Genomic DNA, 17,085 nt, shown 5'->3' on the forward strand with positions numbered 1-17,085 from the left:
GGATGGGATGTATTGTTTTTTATTCTTTTTATTGGGTTTTGTATTGTTTGTAAGCCTCTCAGATTCAGAGTGTGAGTAGACAGTAAATCTTCTAAATAAATAAATGCTCCCCTTCCCACAAAAAACAATGACCTCAAAAACAAATAGGTTTGGTTTCCACAGTGCATGGGTAATAGCTTCCGATGTATTCCGAGAAATTAGTTCAAGAAGGAAGCAATAATAATGAAGTGAGAGTAATACATGAATGTATAAAACTGTATGAGCACTTACTGTATAGTGCTTCCTTTGGCCCATCTTTGTTGCTGAACATGCCCACTTGAGGGCAGATGTATACCAGCAAATGAAAGGAACAGAAGCTTTGGCTTCCTGAAGTATTAATACACTGAAAATATTCCCATCTAATGCCCGATTTCTCTTACATGCTTATAAAGAGGCTATAAAGCCCTTTCCAAGCTATACAACCTACAGTATGTAACAGCAAAACTCAGCCTTGAGGAATAAGCTAGGACTGCAATCCAACACCACCACCACCCCCTTAGGCTGATGTATGGGACAATTTTCATCTAACATCCAACTTTTCCTTCTTGGGGTGGGCTTGCAGCTCCAAAGGGTTCTGGAAGTAGCTCATTGGAGTCAGGAAAGGATATGGTACTGAGACTATATTGACTGCACTTGGGTATGGTCTCTGTTATGCCAGCTGCACTAGCTCCCAGCAGGAGTCTGCATGCAAGTCAAGATGCTTGTTGTCATCTTTAAAGCCTGACATGGCATGGAATCAATACTTGCAGGACTGCTGTGCTTCTTCCTAATAGTTTCTGCTCATTCCACCAAATCAGGCAGAGTGGGCATGCTCTGGGTCTCATAGGTGATGCAGGATCACCTCGTTGGCCCTAGGAAAAGCGTTTTCTCTAGCATGGTACCTGTCTTATGGAATAGCCTCCCCACTGAAATATGGACAGCCTTACCCTGTTGCCCTTCCAGATTTCCACAGGCTCTGGTGACAAAATTTTAAGGGGGTGGGGGAGAAAGGCAGGGGTTATCTGAGAGATTAATGCTGAGTTTTTGTTAGGGGCATTAATGATTTGTAAACACGGGATTTTTTAAAAAAAGAATCTTTTTCTTTTTCCAGGGTTCTTTTGGTAGATAGGCAGCTACAGGAACTTGTTAAATAAACACAACAGGTGCCATTCTAATTCCCATTTCTTTAATCCATTGTATTTATTTATTTGTAAAATTTATTGGATGCCCATCTTACCACAGGGTAACTCTGGATGGCTTATAATTTAAAAAAAATAAAAACTATACAAAACCTAAAAGACATACTGTCGAGATCCAAATACTGAGCTCCAATTAAAAGATGGGGAGGGAGTAGAATGAGGGGGCGGGATCTGTTGATAATGTATCAGCCCTCCCCATGTGAAACCTCTCTTTGGAGCCCCAAGCCAACTGGCAGAACCAGGTCTTTAGGGTCTTATGGACGCTCACTAGGGTTGGAGCCAACCTCACTCAGGGAGGGACAAGATGCTCCAGAGGACAGGTGCAACATCAGAGAAGGCCCTTTTCCTGGAACTCACCAGTTGGAATACCTTGGCTGATGGGATCCATAGCATGCTTCCTCTGCCAGCAAGAGTGGGGTGGGCCAATGCCAGTGGGATGAGACAGTGCCTCAAGTAGCCTGCACCCAACCATGTCCGTTCTAAGTTTGGTTCTCCCCTCACTTCAAACTGAGGAAAGCAGTTATGAACACTTGAAATCAAAGCTATTCACAATTCAGGGAAGATATATGCAGTAAATGTATAAAAGGAGATTACAACAATTAAGCCCATTGTGGCTTAATTCAGAGAAGGAAGACAAAAATAAATTCAGAAGCTCAACTAACTATATAGAATTTAAGATGGAGTGCATTATAAACTCACAAAAGTCTCTATTTTGCCACCACTCCTGTTAAAGAATTTCCTAAAACCTGATTAAGAGGCACACCACTATGGTAATAACAGAGACCCGACAGAACAATATTTGTGTTTTTTGTGATTTATTTTAATTTCAAAATAACTGATATCTTAACTAGTCTCCCATGATTCCTCCAATTATCTTAGTATAAAAAGTAAAGTATTATAAATGCAAAATTAACATTTCTAGTGCACAAAAACTTACACAATTACTTGGAAATTTAACGTTTTAACTGTAGAAATCAATGTTCAGTTATTGGGATGTGATTGCTTTTCCTTAGAAAAGTTGCTTTGAATACCACTGGCTGTACTGAATTGAATTTTGTTTGCTTGGTTCTAAATCTCTCGTGAATGCTGTCAAGTTGTCATGGAGCTTTGCAGAATTCAATTGAAAAACTCTATTCTAGAGGCAACCTGCTGTCAGTATGGCAAATTGTACTAAACTACACAGAATCCTCCTTTTGACAAGGGAAAATATACAGGAGATAGAAAAGTGATGCAGCCAATATGCAGTAAAAAATGTTTGGTAATGATATCTTGGGTGAATTATTTGTTCTTCATTGATCTGGCTGTAATAATTGGGGTTTCTCCCTCATTTCTCTGACCAATTTAAGCATATTTTCTGCACTTAAAATTATTGCAACGAAACAAGTAACAGTGATTCCAATGCCTATAAGGCAGGCAGCGATGTTCAGGTATTTGGCTTTCTTCCCATAGCTAGCTGCGCGTTCAGGATCTCCAATAACTTTACGATCCCTTGCCTGAAAAGGATAAAATGAAAAGAAAATTAAACCTTAAGGCATATTTATACCAGTTATAAACCTCAATGTATCTACATACAAGTGCTGTGAAAATTAATACTATGTTGTTCAATCAAATAACGAAGTTCCTGTCGTTCATATCTTTGTTCATATTTTAGCCTTGGGGGGTGTTACACTTGGAAACAGATCTAAAAGCAGTATTTGTCCATTTTATTTTTGCTTCTTTTTTATTCCATTTCCATGCAAATATTATATTTTGATTGGTGTTAATATGTTTATAACTCTGAATTGTATGGATGCAAAGTGTGGAGAGTGTAGTATATTAATATCACCAGTAACAGTAAATAATACTCTTTTGAAGACAGGTGATAGCAACAGATTGGGATCAAGTTTTTCTCAGAGAATTTGAGAGGACCAGAAACGTTTTGGAAGACTGTTCTTCCAAAAGCACAATGCCTTTCCTTTAAACAGGACCTCATTCTAAGACCAAAATCTAGTGGGACAATCTCCCCCCCCCCATACAAACTTCATTAGCAAACAAAGTCAAAGCTGGTTTCTTCACATATTCTTGCTTGTCATACACAAAGCTAAAGCTAGGAAGATGGATTACTAAAGCAAACATCTCACAAACAAATGATGTCAAATTTGAAAAAGAAAACTCATCCCTTTCCAAGGGATGGTAGAGGGCAGGAAGGCCTGGAGGAATTTGTCCATGGGGTCATGATGGGTGGGATACCGTAACTAAAAACAACAATCCCTTTCTCTTTATACACCCACAAACATGTCCTATTCTATAAAAAAAATACCAACCCCGAGATCCCTATATTGTGCCAGGGTTGGGGAGAATTAAGTTTTCTTAAATGAGCCGGGAGGATGGCTGTATCTCCAGTGTTAAGCAAGGCTTGGGAGCTTTCCCACGGAAAGTCCCGTTTAGGTAATTCTGTAGAGAAAAATCCAGCCGGCGGCGCAGGGAAGAAGGAAACAAAGCCTGGAATTTCCACTTAATGGATGTGTTGCTAGGGGGCGTAAAAGACCCGCGGAGTGCAGTGTGGGACGGAGCCAAAACCCAGAAAAGTAAGCGAAGCCTGAAATATTGAACGAAGCAAAGACAGGCAAACGTTCCCGAAAGAAAAGTTACGCTAGGGGGGAAAAACTCCGATGAAATCAAAACGGCAGAATTTCTACCGGGGGGGGGGGGGCTCCGGCGCCTAAATTAAACTTCTGGATCCCTTCTGGGTTCGCTTACCTTGATGGAGAAGACGAGGGCGCTGAAGCTGAGGCAGCAGAAGCAGTAGCTGCTTAAGAATAAAAGGTTGAACAAGGACCAGAGGAAATAGTCACTGGGCTGCTCCCCCGCGAGTCTCCGCGAGGCAGGTTTGAGGCCGGCGGAGCCCTTCTCCTCGTTGTCGGCGCCGTCGTAGGAGCGGGGCTGCAGGTCGAGGCAAACGGCCTCGGACGACATAGCTGCCCGGGAGACCCAAACTCTGCGGAGCGTCTCACAACCAGAGAGGGCAGGGCTGCGCCGCCAAACTCAAGGAAAGCAGAGGGCGAGGCTACTTGAGGGACGAGGGGCCTGCGGGAGATCAGAAAAAAGAAACAGAGCCAGAGATCAGGAAAACGAAACCGAGCGACTCCAGCCCGGAGAACCTTCCTAGGTGGAGAATGACGCTGGCTTTCAGCCAATAGGTTGGGAGCTGCGTGAGTTTCGAAACATGTGCTTAAGCCTTAAGAGCAGATGTTTCATACCCCGCGGCAGCCCAAAATGGCTATTTTGTGATACTTGCGTAACATTAGAGCTCCAGACTGCCTCAAACCATGCACTTCGGTAGGCGGACCAATATTGGGAAACCCCTTTCCGTCGGGACCAGATCGAGTAAAGATGCGAGTACTCCCAACATTTATAGCAGTCGTGGGGAAGGAAGGTTTTGGGTTCGCATCGAACGTTCGGGAAACGCCTAGTTTCACTGCTGGCTTGTCAGCCCCGGCCCTCCCCCAACAAGAGCAAAACAATTCTTTACGCAGAAACAATGCGGGTGTGGTGCTGTGTGTTATATAAAGAAATTTGAATTAATTAAAAAATGGAATATGAGTAAAACAAGCTCAGAGATATGTGAATTAAGAATAAAAAACCTCATTAAAACAATTTCATCGTTGAAACAGATTCATGAAGCATGAATCACACAGCAGGAAAACTGCGAAAGTAAACAATGGAAAAAAGTAAAAGAAAAATTAATGACTTGCAATAGAGAAAACGAATGTGCATAGTGATAATTGGGCATAAAATACTGCACCAAAATGTACCCTACTTTTAACAGTAATTTTGAATTGAACTAACAAAAAATAAGGAAGACAATGCATTTGCCTTGTTTAAAGAGTTTCATTGCTGAGTTTTTATAAGTATGAAATTGAAGGTAGGTACTTGGAGTAATTCAAACTGATGTTCATATTGGCCCTAAATTTTGCCTCATATTTCATTTGAAGATTTGAGCTTTACTTTAAAGGCTTTTATGTAATATTTATATTGATGTAACATAACCTCAATACTTTTGCCAAAAATCTCATAAGTTTAAATTCAGTTCATTCATATGAACTGAAAGGTCTAAAAATATCAGTATGCCCTCCCAATCACTGAGCTGAGGAAACTGCTCCAAATTTGTATTCTCAACATACCGTAGCTCTGTGGCCAATCTCTGGGGCCTTTTCCTTGGCTCAACCACCCCACATTGTTTTGTATCGGCAGTTGTAAGTTGATTCAATTTCCTGCAATAGATCAGAAAGTTATTCCTTATGGAGAGGTCAAGCAGCTATTAAATTCACTATTTTTATGACAAGTGTCATTATATTATATAGTTTTGTAAATCCCACCTCAGCACCTAAAACACCTCCTAGTGGATGATGGATGGAATGATCCAACAGAACCAAATGTCCAATAGCTTCAGTGGTGGGTTTCAAAAATTTTCACTATCAGTTCACTGGGCGGTGGTGCATGTGACTGAGTGGGTGTGGCCAATTTGACCTCACTCATGCCCACACCCACTCAGTGACATGACCCCCACCAAGCCATGCCCACAGGAAGAATTTTTTTGAAATTTCTACCTCCCCCCCCCCCGTTTCCCCTTCTTTAGCGAACCTGCCCCACCTGCCACCCCCAAATTGCGCTCCACTGCGAGACGTGCATCTTACCAGAGTTTGGCAGCTCTGTCGCATCTCTCAGCCGTCGTGTGCAGGGAAAAACCTTGCACAGTAAAGAAAAACTTCTTGTGACTGTGAGGCAATTAACAACCTCTTGCGATCTTGGGAAGTTTTTCTTTACTGTGCAAGTTTTTTTCCTCCACACAATGCCTAAGAGACACTCACAGGGGGCAGGCCACGAGATGTGCATCTTACTGGAGACTGGCAGCTCTGGATCTTGCGGCTTTTTCAGGACTTTCTTAAAAAGAGAAAAAGAAGGCCTCCCCAGATAAATTTGAAAACTTCTGAGGTTGCTTCGGGAGGGGGATGTCGGGCAGCATTTTTCCCCCTCCCCAGGTGCCTGGGAGCTTCGGAGTCTGCAGCCTTGGAGCAACTCCTGGCCCTTACACAGTAAAGAAAAACTTCCCCAGAGTGCGAGAAGTTGTTAATTGCCTAGCACTCAGCGAGCAACCCAGGATCTGCTGGCTGCCTCTTATCTGTAATTTAGTTTACTCATGAGCATGTTTACTCGTGAGCATGGTGCACACGAGAAAACTGCAGATTAGAGGCAGCTGGTGCAGGCGCTACACCTGATGGGCAGGCAGCCTTTGGCAGAGACAGTACCAACTCTGCTCTGAGGTGCTGGGGACCCTGCCAGCTTTTGGGGCTGTTGCTTGCCGTATCCTGGCCAAAGTCGTGTGAGAAAACTCCCCAGGAGTTCCGGGACACCACGCAGCTGGAACCAGGACAGGAGCACTGCCCGCTGCTGCTGCCACCACCACTACCCTCTCCTGCCGCTGTCACTGCCTCTCCTGCCGCCGCCCTCTTCTTCCTCCACCGCCCTCTCCAGCATGCGAAGCGTGCCAGGCTGCCCCCGTCCCCATCGCAAAGCTTACCTGTGTGTAGGCAGGAGGAGGCAGTGGATGCACATGGTGAAGGCGAAGCAGGGTGAGCGTCCAAGCGGGCAGACTGGTTTGGGGGCATGGCCAGCCAGCAGTCACTACCTGTTCAGTGACCCAGGCCAGCATACCACTACTGGTTCGGCCAAACTGGTCAGAACTGGTAGGAACTCACCTCTAAATAGCATCCATAAACAGTTTAGCAAATCAGACTTTCTTTTCCACCCCATCTGTTGTCATCGACACAACTTTAGACATATCAATTCTTAGGTCGGGGATTATTTTTAAAATGATGTTGGAAAAGATTGGAAGGTCCTTGGATGGTCTGAGGATTCCTGCCTGTATGGGGGTTCGACTAGAAGACCTCCTTTCTATTATTTTAGCTTATTTGTGTTCCTATATATTGATGGTGGGATTCATGCCATACTTTACTGGAAAGAACTATTTGTACTTGCTGTTTGCTGAAGTTTTTCTTTAGCACTTCAGTGCTAAAGTTGTTTAAAAAGTTGTTAAGAGCATTAAGAGTAGGTTCTTGATTTATCAAGAATCTTTGTTTGTGTGTTAGAGCTCTAAATGCTATTCAATGTGCAATTTACAATTGATAAATGTAATTTACAAGACATCATGCTGGCAGAAAGGGAGAGATTTTGAGGATGTCCCAATCAGGAATTTCTCTCCTGGACAGTCCTCCCACTATTTCCCATTATGCATTTTTAAACTTTTTTTATTTGCAGACAGCCAGGAAAAAATGGAAATATAAACTTTTAAATATTGGAGTGGAGTGGAAGAAATCTATATTCTGAATTGCAAAGAGAGGCTTTGGGTGCAGACAACATAGTTAGTAAAATGGTTATGGACATCTTGATTTTTTTTAATCATCCCGAGCCAGCCTTGCAAGGCTACCAGATTTCACCTGTAAATATCAGGACAATCACTTACATTTAATTATTTTTCTCTCTATTTTTTGTTTCAGTCCAGGACTTACCAGGAATTGCTGTTGGAGATTTGCTCTGCATCCCATTGTTTCACAAGTCCAGAACCTCCAAAATTATGGGTTCCACCACAAAACCGCGGAGGACAAAATCGCGCTCGACGAAAGCGCGCATTTGACGTCATCACAGCGCGACGAAAACATTGCGCTGTGATCGAAAAATGTAAAAAAAAAGCGAAAACCTTACCCTAACCCTCCAAACCTAACCCTAAACCTAACCCTTAACCTAACCCTAAATCTAACCCTAAACCTAACCGTTAACGTAACGCTAAACCTAACGCTAACCCTTAACCTAACGCTAAACGTAACCCTAACGCTTAAACCTAACCCTAACCCTTAACCTAACCCTAACCCTAATCCTAAACCTAACCCTTACCTTTATGTGAATCGGCTTGCTTTAATTTTAATTTTATTTCAATTTTTATTTTTTTTCGTCGCGCTGTGATGACGTCACATGCGCGCTTTCGTCGAGCGCGATTTTGTCCTCCGCGGTTTTGATGGGTCACGAAATTATGTTGATATAAAGCACAGGGAAGAAGATTGTGACAGAGATATGGCAACTCTCTTATCAAAGTGACCTGGGGGTAAAGTCCACAACCCATAGAAAATATTAGGGAGAGGCTCAGACAGGCCCCTTTCCTAATGAACAGGAGTATAAGAGGGGAAAGATACATCACATTCAGACCTGCACGTTGGAATTGATTTTCTGTCCTGTCTACCTAATGGGTCTAACATTCATTATATGGATTATCTAAAGCTAAAACACTCCAGATTTTGTTTCATCCACTTCCTAATCATTCTGGAAAAAGCTCAGCTTAACTTTGAGAATACCTTTTCTGTTTTATGCACATCCTAATTAAAATCCTTTGGTTATTCAAAGCAATGATACAAATGAGTCTCTCCCTTTGGAACATCATCCCCACAGAGATTACATCGACCCAAATGTTGACACTTTTTCACAAGGTCCCTGAAGTCTGGGCTATGCCAATGGGCTTGGGGAACCCAGAGTGATGAGGAGCCCATCAAGCGAATCACCCAGTGGTGAAATTCAATCTTTACTACCGGTTCTGTGGGCGTGGCTTGGTGGGCGTGGCAGGGGAATGATATTGCAAAATATCCATTCCCACCCCACTGTGGAGTCTGCCAGAGGTGGTATTTGCTAGTTCTCCGAACTACTCCAAATTTCTGCTACTGGTTCTCCAGTACTGGTCAGAACCTGCTGAATTTCACTCCTGGACTTGTCTGATTACTTGTTGTAACAGGGGGTGGGATAGGCATTTATTGTTTGTAAGCCTCTCAGATTCAGAGAGTGAGTAGGCAGTAAATCTTCTAAATAAATAAATGCCCCCTCCCCGCAAAAGACAATGACCTCAAAAACAAATAGGTTTGGTATCCACAGTGCATGGGTATTAGCATGTAATGTATAGTATGTATTCCAAGAAATCAGTTCAAGAAGAAAGAATAATCATGAACTGAGCAGTAATTACATGAGAAGATGAATACAGGAATGTATTGTACTATAGGGACACTTACTGTATAGCACTGTGATGGCGGACCTATGACATGCATGTCAGAGGTGGTATGCAGCACCCTCTCTGTGGGTACGTGAGCCGTACCCCAGTTCAGCTCCACCACAGGTGTTTACGTGACTTCCACCAGCCAGCTGGTTTTCAGGTCTCTGCTGTGCATGCACAGGGCCCAATGTGCGCATGCATGGGGCATATGAGCGCATGCTGGGCCCACGGGCCCATGTGTAGGATGCATGCAGTGGCCAGCACATGCATGCATGGAGGCAGGGGGCATGTGAAGGCGCACACACATACACATTGCATTTTGGTGGTTTGGGGGTGCATTCACACTTGTATTTCTTCGTGTGCTTTGGGTACTCGGTCAGGAAAAGGTTAGCCATTCCCTTGGCCCATCTTTGTTGCTGAAGATGCCTACTTGAGAGCAGACGTATACCAGCAAATGAAAGGAACAGAAGCTGTGGCTTTCTGAGAACATTATTCCCATTTAATGCCTGATTTCTCTTACATGCTTATTAAAAAAAGGAGGCTATAAAGTCCTTTCTAAGCTACAGACGCTATGTAATAGCAAAATTCACCTTGAGAAATATTGTAACTTAAAAGGATTGTGATCCAAATCATCCCCCCCACACACACACACACCTTTATGCTGAAGTATGGGACTGTTTTGACCAGGGCAGGATACAGCGATAACCCAAACAGCTGACAGTTCAAACCTCACCTTTAGTGCTCCTAATCTCCCCCAAACACTCATTTCTGGCAGGTCCCTGAGCAGAGTGATAAGAACCCCCCCCCCCCCACAAACCTCAAACAGCCTCTGGTTGCAATTAGTCCAGCCCAACACTCTCTGCACCAAGGCTGCATGGCAATAACTCCCAAATGTATATGGTAAAACAAAAGCGAAGCAAGGAGTTCAGGGAGCAGAAGATCAGGTAATCAGTCCAGAATGCCACACAGGAATTCAAGGAGTCTTGGCAAGAATCACTTGACAAATGACCACAGCACGATTGACTTTTATCTAAATTAACATCCATACAAAGAATCTCATAATAGGGCTCCTAAATACAACTTCAAAAGAGCAAACTATGATCTCATAGCTGCCGACCTCTCATCTCTAGATTGGCAAAACCTATTCAATGACTGCAACACTGCTGAAGACACTTTTCTACTTGAAGTTCAAAGAGTTATTAATCTATATGTACCATTTGTAATGCCCAAAGCCAAAAAGAACAAATTACCCATATCAATAGGAAACTGCAATTAAAAAAAAAATCCCTCTGGCAGAAAAATAAAACAGGCTGTGTAGCTAACTTCAAAAACTGATACAAAACTTTATGCAACCAAATAAAAACAGAATGTACTAATTACCACTGCAAATAGGAGGAAGAGCTGTTACACACGAAATCAAATCAAGCCTTCCATAATTTCATAAACACCAAACTTAAAGACTCAAAAACCATCCCACCTCTACAAGGACAAAATGGTGTAGATCAGCGATGGTGAACCTTTTTTGGCTCGCGTGCCATGGGGGGGAGCGCAGGGGGTTCGTGCATGGGTGTGACACACACATAATGTAATGCGTGACCCCCAGTGCACATGCGCGCATGAGAGGCGCTCCCTCCCACTTTTCCATGCTTTTTTCACCCTCCCCAGGCTCCAGAGGCTTTATAGGATGAAAAGAGCCTCGCCCGACCCCCCCCCCCCCCCCGAGGCCTTTTGGAGGCTTCAGGAGCTCTATGGGCAAAGAGGAACTTCGGGAACGGACTTCCGGTTTGTTCGTAGGGTCGGTTTAAGCCCTCAGGAGGCTTTAGTGACCTTCATGAGGCTTCTCTGAAGCCTCCAAAGGGTAAAAAATGACCTTTGGAGATTTCCAGATTGCTTGTAGGGTGGTTTTTAGTCCTTTGGAGGCTTCAGGGAAGCCTCATTAAGGTCCCTAAAGCCTCCAGAGGGCTTAAACCGACCCTACGAACAAACTGGAAGTCCATTCCCGAAGTTCCTGTTTGCCCATAGAGCCATTTTTTTGCGCTCCAGAGGCTTCAAGGAAGCTCCTGAAACCTCCAAAGGGCCTCCGGCGGGGTCGGACAAGGCTCTTTTCGCCCTCCCCAGGCTCCTATAAAGCCTTTGGAGCCTGGGGAGGGGCAAAAATGGGTTTAACAAAGGCTGAACTCAGCTGACAGGGTAACGCCTCGCAAGCCCTGACAAATGTGTGCCATAGGGTCGCCATCCCGGGTGTAGATTGTAATGATGATGCCAGTAAGGCCAATCTTTTCAACTATTTTTTCAGTTCAGTTTTTGTCAACAGCAATAGCATCTCACACTTATTTCCTACTCATACTACAACCAATTGCAATGATCTAATCCACATTAATTTTACTGATGATTCCATCAAAAGGGCACTATACAAACTAAAACCATCTCTTTATATTGGCCCCAATGGAATATGTGCCTACTTTCTAAAAAAGCTCTCCACCGCCTTAGCTAAACCTCTAAGCATCATCTATGAAATAGCTTTTAGAACGAGCTCATTGCCTGGCCTATGGTCATTAGCAACAGTCATACCTATCTTCAAAAAAGGAAACCCTGGCCTTCTTGAGAATTACAGACAAATCTCCCTTTGCTGCATCACTTGTAAAGTCATGGAATCCATCATAAATCAATCCATCACCCTCTACTTAGAGACAAACAACCTACACTCTAATAAACAATTTGGTTTCAGGGGAAAAATTGTCCTGTAATCTGCAATTCATACACTGCAAAAACATTTGGACCTCTCAACTTGATCAGGGTAAAGCAATAGTTGCAATCTACATAAACTTCTGCAAAGCCTTTGATTCAGTAATACATGACCAACTTCTGTTAAAACTAAGTTCTTACGGCATTTCTGGATCTTTGCACAAGTGGATAGCTGCATTCTTATCAAACAGGCAACAAGTAGTCAAAATTGGAAACGCTATATCAAACTCTGCACCAGTTAACAGTGGTGTCCCCCAAGGCAGCGTTCTAGGACCAACTTTCTTCCTACTTTACGTAAACGACCTTTGTAATCATATTATAAGCAGCTGCATCCTCTTTGCAGATGATGTAAAACTATTTAACATCACAGACAATTCTACTATTCTACAAATGACTACATTATGTATCTGAATGGTCAAACAATTGGCAACTCCAAATCTCTGCTAACTAAGGCATATAAAACCTTTGCCAAACTTATAATTGAATACTGCTCACTTGCCTGGAATCCACACGGCATTTCAGACATTAAAACATTTTATTTGTTCAGAGGTATTTTACAAGAAGAGTACTCAACTCCTTTCCTTGTAATAAAATTCTGTATATCAGGCTTGAAATTTTAGGCCTGAACTATGGCGTCTACGTTCCAACCTGAGCTTAGTGCACAATATAATTTGCCATACTGTCTTACCTGTTAATGACTACTTTTACTTCAACTGCAATAATACAAGGGCTATCAATAGATACAAACTAAATGTAATCCGTTCTAATCTTGATTGCAGGAAAAACGATTTCAGCAATAGAGTAGTAAATGTGTGAAACACCCTACTCGATCCTGTTGTTAGTTCCTCTAACCCCCATACCTTTTACCTTAAGCTGTCTACTGTGGACCTTACGCATATCTTAAGAGGTCCCCCATCCATTAGTGCACCAGCATGCCTACCATCCCTGTCCTACTGTCCCATTTATATGTACTCCTTTTACATGTGTTTATGGTTTTATCCATTCATTTGTGCCATTTTTTCATGTGTTTTCCCTACTTGTTTTCTTGTACTTGTTGACAAATTTAAATAAATAAATAAATAAATGATCAAATGTCAGCACACAACACTTCAGGAACTCAGTTTGTTCCCAACAAATGCCCCTCCCCAGAGTGGCATTAAATCTCATTCCCCAGGTTTGCCTGGTGAAGTTGGGCGTGGCACCCTCACCAGTGGCCTGCTCAGTCTGAGCTGATCACCCTTTTTGTGCACTTTCCAAGCCCTTGCATCAGGAGAGAGTGGTTCTTGCTCCTTGTCTGAGCTCTGTTCCTCCATGCCTGCAGACCTTACTAATTCCAAAAAGCCTTGCCTGGACTGACTCTGCCCTTCCCCCATTTCTTCCAAGGCCAACGGCTCTGTCAGTTCTTGTTCCATCTCATCTTCCCCTGCAGATTCAGACTCCGACAGGGGCATGACAGGGACATTTTCATCCAATGTCCAACTTTTCCTTCTTGGGGTGGGCTTGCAGCTCCCAAGGGTTCTGGAAGCACCTCATTGGAGTCAGGAAAGGATATGGTACTGAGACTATATTGATTGCACTTGTGGATGATTTCTGTTATGTCAGCTGCACTAGCTCCCAACAGGAGTCTGCATGCAAATCAAGATGCTTGTTGTCATCTTTAAAGCCTGACATGGCATGGAATCAATACTTGAAGGACTGCTGTGCTTCTTCCTAATAGTTTCTGCTCATTCCACCAAATCAGGCAGAGTGGGCATGCTCTGGGTCTCATAGTGATGCAGGGTCACCTTGTTGGCCCTAGGAAAAGTGCTTTCTCTAGCATGGTACCTCTGTCGTGTGGAACAGCCTCCTCACTGAAATATGGACAGCCTTACCCTGTTGCCCTTCCAGATTTCCACAGGCTCTGGTGACAACATTTTAATCGGGGTGGGGGGGAGAGGAGGGAAGGGTTATCTGAGAGATTGATGCTGAGTTTTTGTCAGGGGTGTTGAGTTAGATTCTTTTTAATGATTTGTAAACATGTTTTTTTTTTAAGAATCTTTTTCTTTTTCCAGGGTTCTTTTGGTAGATAGGCTGCTACAGGAACTTGTTAAATAAACACAACAGATGTCATTCTAATTCCAATTTGTTTAATCCATTGTATTTATTTATTTGTAAAATTTATTGGATGTCCATCTTACCACAGGGTAACTCTGGATGGCTTATAATCTTAAAAAGATAAAAACTATACAAAACTAAAAGACATAAATACTGTCGAGATCCAAATACTGAGCTCCAATTAAAAGATGGGGAGAGAGTAGAATGAGGGGGAGAGGGGTCTGTTGGTAATCTATCAGCCCTCCCCATGTGAAACCCCCTCTACCCCCGCGGTCAAATATTGGGAAACCCTTTTTCCATCAGGACCAGATCGAGAGAAGATGCGAGTACAGGCAATGTAGCTTTCAATTTATAGCAGTCGTGGGGAAAGAACCTTTTGGACTCATGTCGAACATTTTGTCTTGTCAGCCCCTCCCTTTCCCAACAAGAGTAAAATAATTCTTTACGTAATATATTTTTCAAAAAATATACTCCAACCGTGTGTGGTGCTGTGTATTATATAAAGTAACTTGAAATAATTAAAAAAAATGAATATGAGTAAAACAAGCGCAGGGATATTTAAATTAAGAATGAAAAAAAAACATTGTTAAAACAGTTTCATGAAACATATTAATCGCACAGCAGGAAAAATGCAATTATGCAAAAGTAAACAATGAGAAAAAGTAAAAGAAAAATCAGTGACTTACAATAAGAGAAAAGTAATATACATATTAATAATTGGGCTTAAAATACTGCACCAAAGTTTACCCTACTTTTAACAGTAATTTTGAATTGAACTAACAAAAAATAAGGAAGACAACATATTTGACTTGTTTAAAGAGTTTCACTGCTGAATTTTTGTAAGCATGAAATTGAAGGTAGGTACTTGGAGTAATACAAACTGATGGTCATATTGGCCCTAGATTTTGCCGCGTAACTTTCTCCAATAAGCAACTGAGTCGGAAGATTATGACTTATTAAAATGGGTGTCTATGAAAAAAGAGGGAACCCAGGACAAAGAATCAGATTTCCCTTTATACTAAGTGCAGCAAAAAAAATAATACAAAAGAACAGTTGATTGGATGGAAGAAACCATCCTGCCCATTTATATCAAAGATATGGACTGTGACATTGAAGAATGACATTGAAATGAGCATTGTATTAAAAGTAGGGGAAACAAGTTAGAATGGGCGAAAGTGGTACACAGTCACATAAGAGTCAATTGTGAAAAGTTTGTAATCAGTTGAAAGAACACAGTTGGATAATCTTTTGTTATTCTCATTTTCATTTCATTTTTCATTTCTGCCTGAGAAAGCCCATTACTTTGCAGTTAAAAATTTACACAGAGATCTGGTTGCCAGGGCAAAAATCTTCTGCATTCCATTCTACAGTAACAAGGTTATGAGAAAAATATAAAAAGTAAAAGACAGTCCATGTGGCTTGGCCCTCAAAACCCAAGCAAGCAGGACTAATTTCATCTGTCAATCAGTTTCTGTTGTCCATTTTAATGCTGCTTAATGCAGAAAATAAGGTCTCACAAAAGTATGTAGAAGAAAAAATTGTGAGTGAAGCCATTGCTAGACTTTCAAGGATATTAAAAGTTTCCAGTATTCGGTTCCAACTTTCACAATTTCTTTTTGTAATGGCACTTTTTATTCTGCATACAATTTGTTTCTAGATCCTCAGATTGACACTTGTCAAATGGTAAATTGGAACTCTGCTGACGCTCTAATCCAGAAGTGGTATTCAGTAGGTTCTGAGCAGTTCTGGAAACCGGTAGCAGAAATTTTGAGTAGTTTGGAGAACCGGTAAATACTGCTACTAAGTAGCCCTGCCCCCATCTATTCTCTGCCTCCAAGTCTTAGCTGATCATGAGGGAATGGGTATTTTGCAGTAACCTTCCCCTGGAGTGGGGTGGGAATAGAGATTTTACAGTATCTTTCCCCTGCCACACCCACCAAGCCACATCCACAGAACTAGTAGTAAATTTTTTTGAATTCCACCACTGCTTTAATCCTTCAATTTCTAGGCATTAAAAACATTTAATTATATTGTAATGTAGGTTACTGCAACTGGATACTTGCTTTAATTGTCTATTCTAAACTTCAGAATTGATTCAATCGGCTACCCAACTGATCCCCAGCCTCCGGAGGCTTTCCTGAAGACTGTGGAGGGCAAAAAATGGCCCCAACGACCCAACCAGAAGTTCGGGAATAAACTTCTGATTTGCTCGTTGGGGCTGTTTTTTGCCATCCCTAGCCTCCAGAGGCTTTCCTGAAGCCTGGGGAGGGTGACAAATGTCTTCCCCTGGCCTTCTGGAAGGGCAAAAAATCAGGTCGCCAGCGCGCACATGCATGCCGGACCTGACAGCTGGCATGCCACCAACAAATGGCTTCGTGTGCCATCTGTGGCACACATGCCGTAGGTGCGCCATCACAGTCCCAATGGATGATAGATGGAATGATCCAACACAACCGGATGTCCAATAGCTTCCATAAACCGTTTCACAAATCTGACTTTCTTTTCCATCTCATCTGTTGTCATTGACACAACTTTAGACATATCAATTCTTAGGGAGTATTTTTAAATGATGTTGCATATTTGAATCCCTGATGTACTTATTTTTTTATTTTTTTAATAAACTTTTTTTATTTTTTTGTTACATAAACAACACATGCCCACAACAGTGGGGGGGAAAAAATCAAAACCAAAAAAACCAAAAAACAAAGCAGAGAAAAAGAAAAGAAAAACACAACAAGTATATGTTATAAAAAAGTATATTAGCTGGTTACAACAGGTTTTTGTGCATCTCTTCCATTAATTCATATTAATTCAAATATCTTAACTCAGATGTTTACCATATTAACATCATCATACCTCCACTTTTAGTTGACTACAGTTATTTAAACATCCTTCATCCTTAACTATGCCAAAGATTTAATCCATAACCACATGTTAGCATTTCATTTACTTGTTTATAAA

General features: G+C 42.1%; 1 protein-coding gene across 3 annotated transcripts; it reads right to left on the reverse strand.

The window, feature by feature from the left end:
* Positions 1-2,015: 2,015 nt before the first annotated feature.
* LOC116522499 (interferon-induced transmembrane protein 1-like) lies at positions 2,016-5,470 on the reverse strand. 3 transcript variants are annotated; one of them, XM_032237623.1, is made up of 3 exons: positions 5,381-5,470; positions 3,957-4,283; positions 2,016-2,710 (listed from the first exon to the last, which is right to left on the reverse strand). In XM_032237623.1, the coding sequence occupies exons 2-3, from the start codon at positions 4,170-4,172 to the stop codon at positions 2,507-2,509; spliced, it is 420 nt and encodes a 139-aa protein (XP_032093514.1). In that variant the 5' UTR covers positions 4,173-4,283; positions 5,381-5,470; the 3' UTR covers positions 2,016-2,506. The 3 variants fall into 3 exon arrangements, with proteins under 3 accessions (XP_032093514.1, XP_032093436.1, XP_032093351.1); XM_032237545.1 differs by lacking the exon at positions 5,381-5,470 and adding an exon at positions 4,495-4,685; XM_032237460.1 differs by lacking the exon at positions 5,381-5,470 and having other exon boundaries at positions 3,957-4,686.
* Between the last annotated feature and the right edge of the window lie 11,615 nt (positions 5,471-17,085).

This window comes from Thamnophis elegans, chromosome 1 (genome assembly GCF_009769535.1).
Source record: "Thamnophis elegans isolate rThaEle1 chromosome 1, rThaEle1.pri, whole genome shotgun sequence".
Classification (NCBI taxonomy): domain Eukaryota; kingdom Metazoa; phylum Chordata; class Lepidosauria; order Squamata; family Colubridae; genus Thamnophis; species Thamnophis elegans.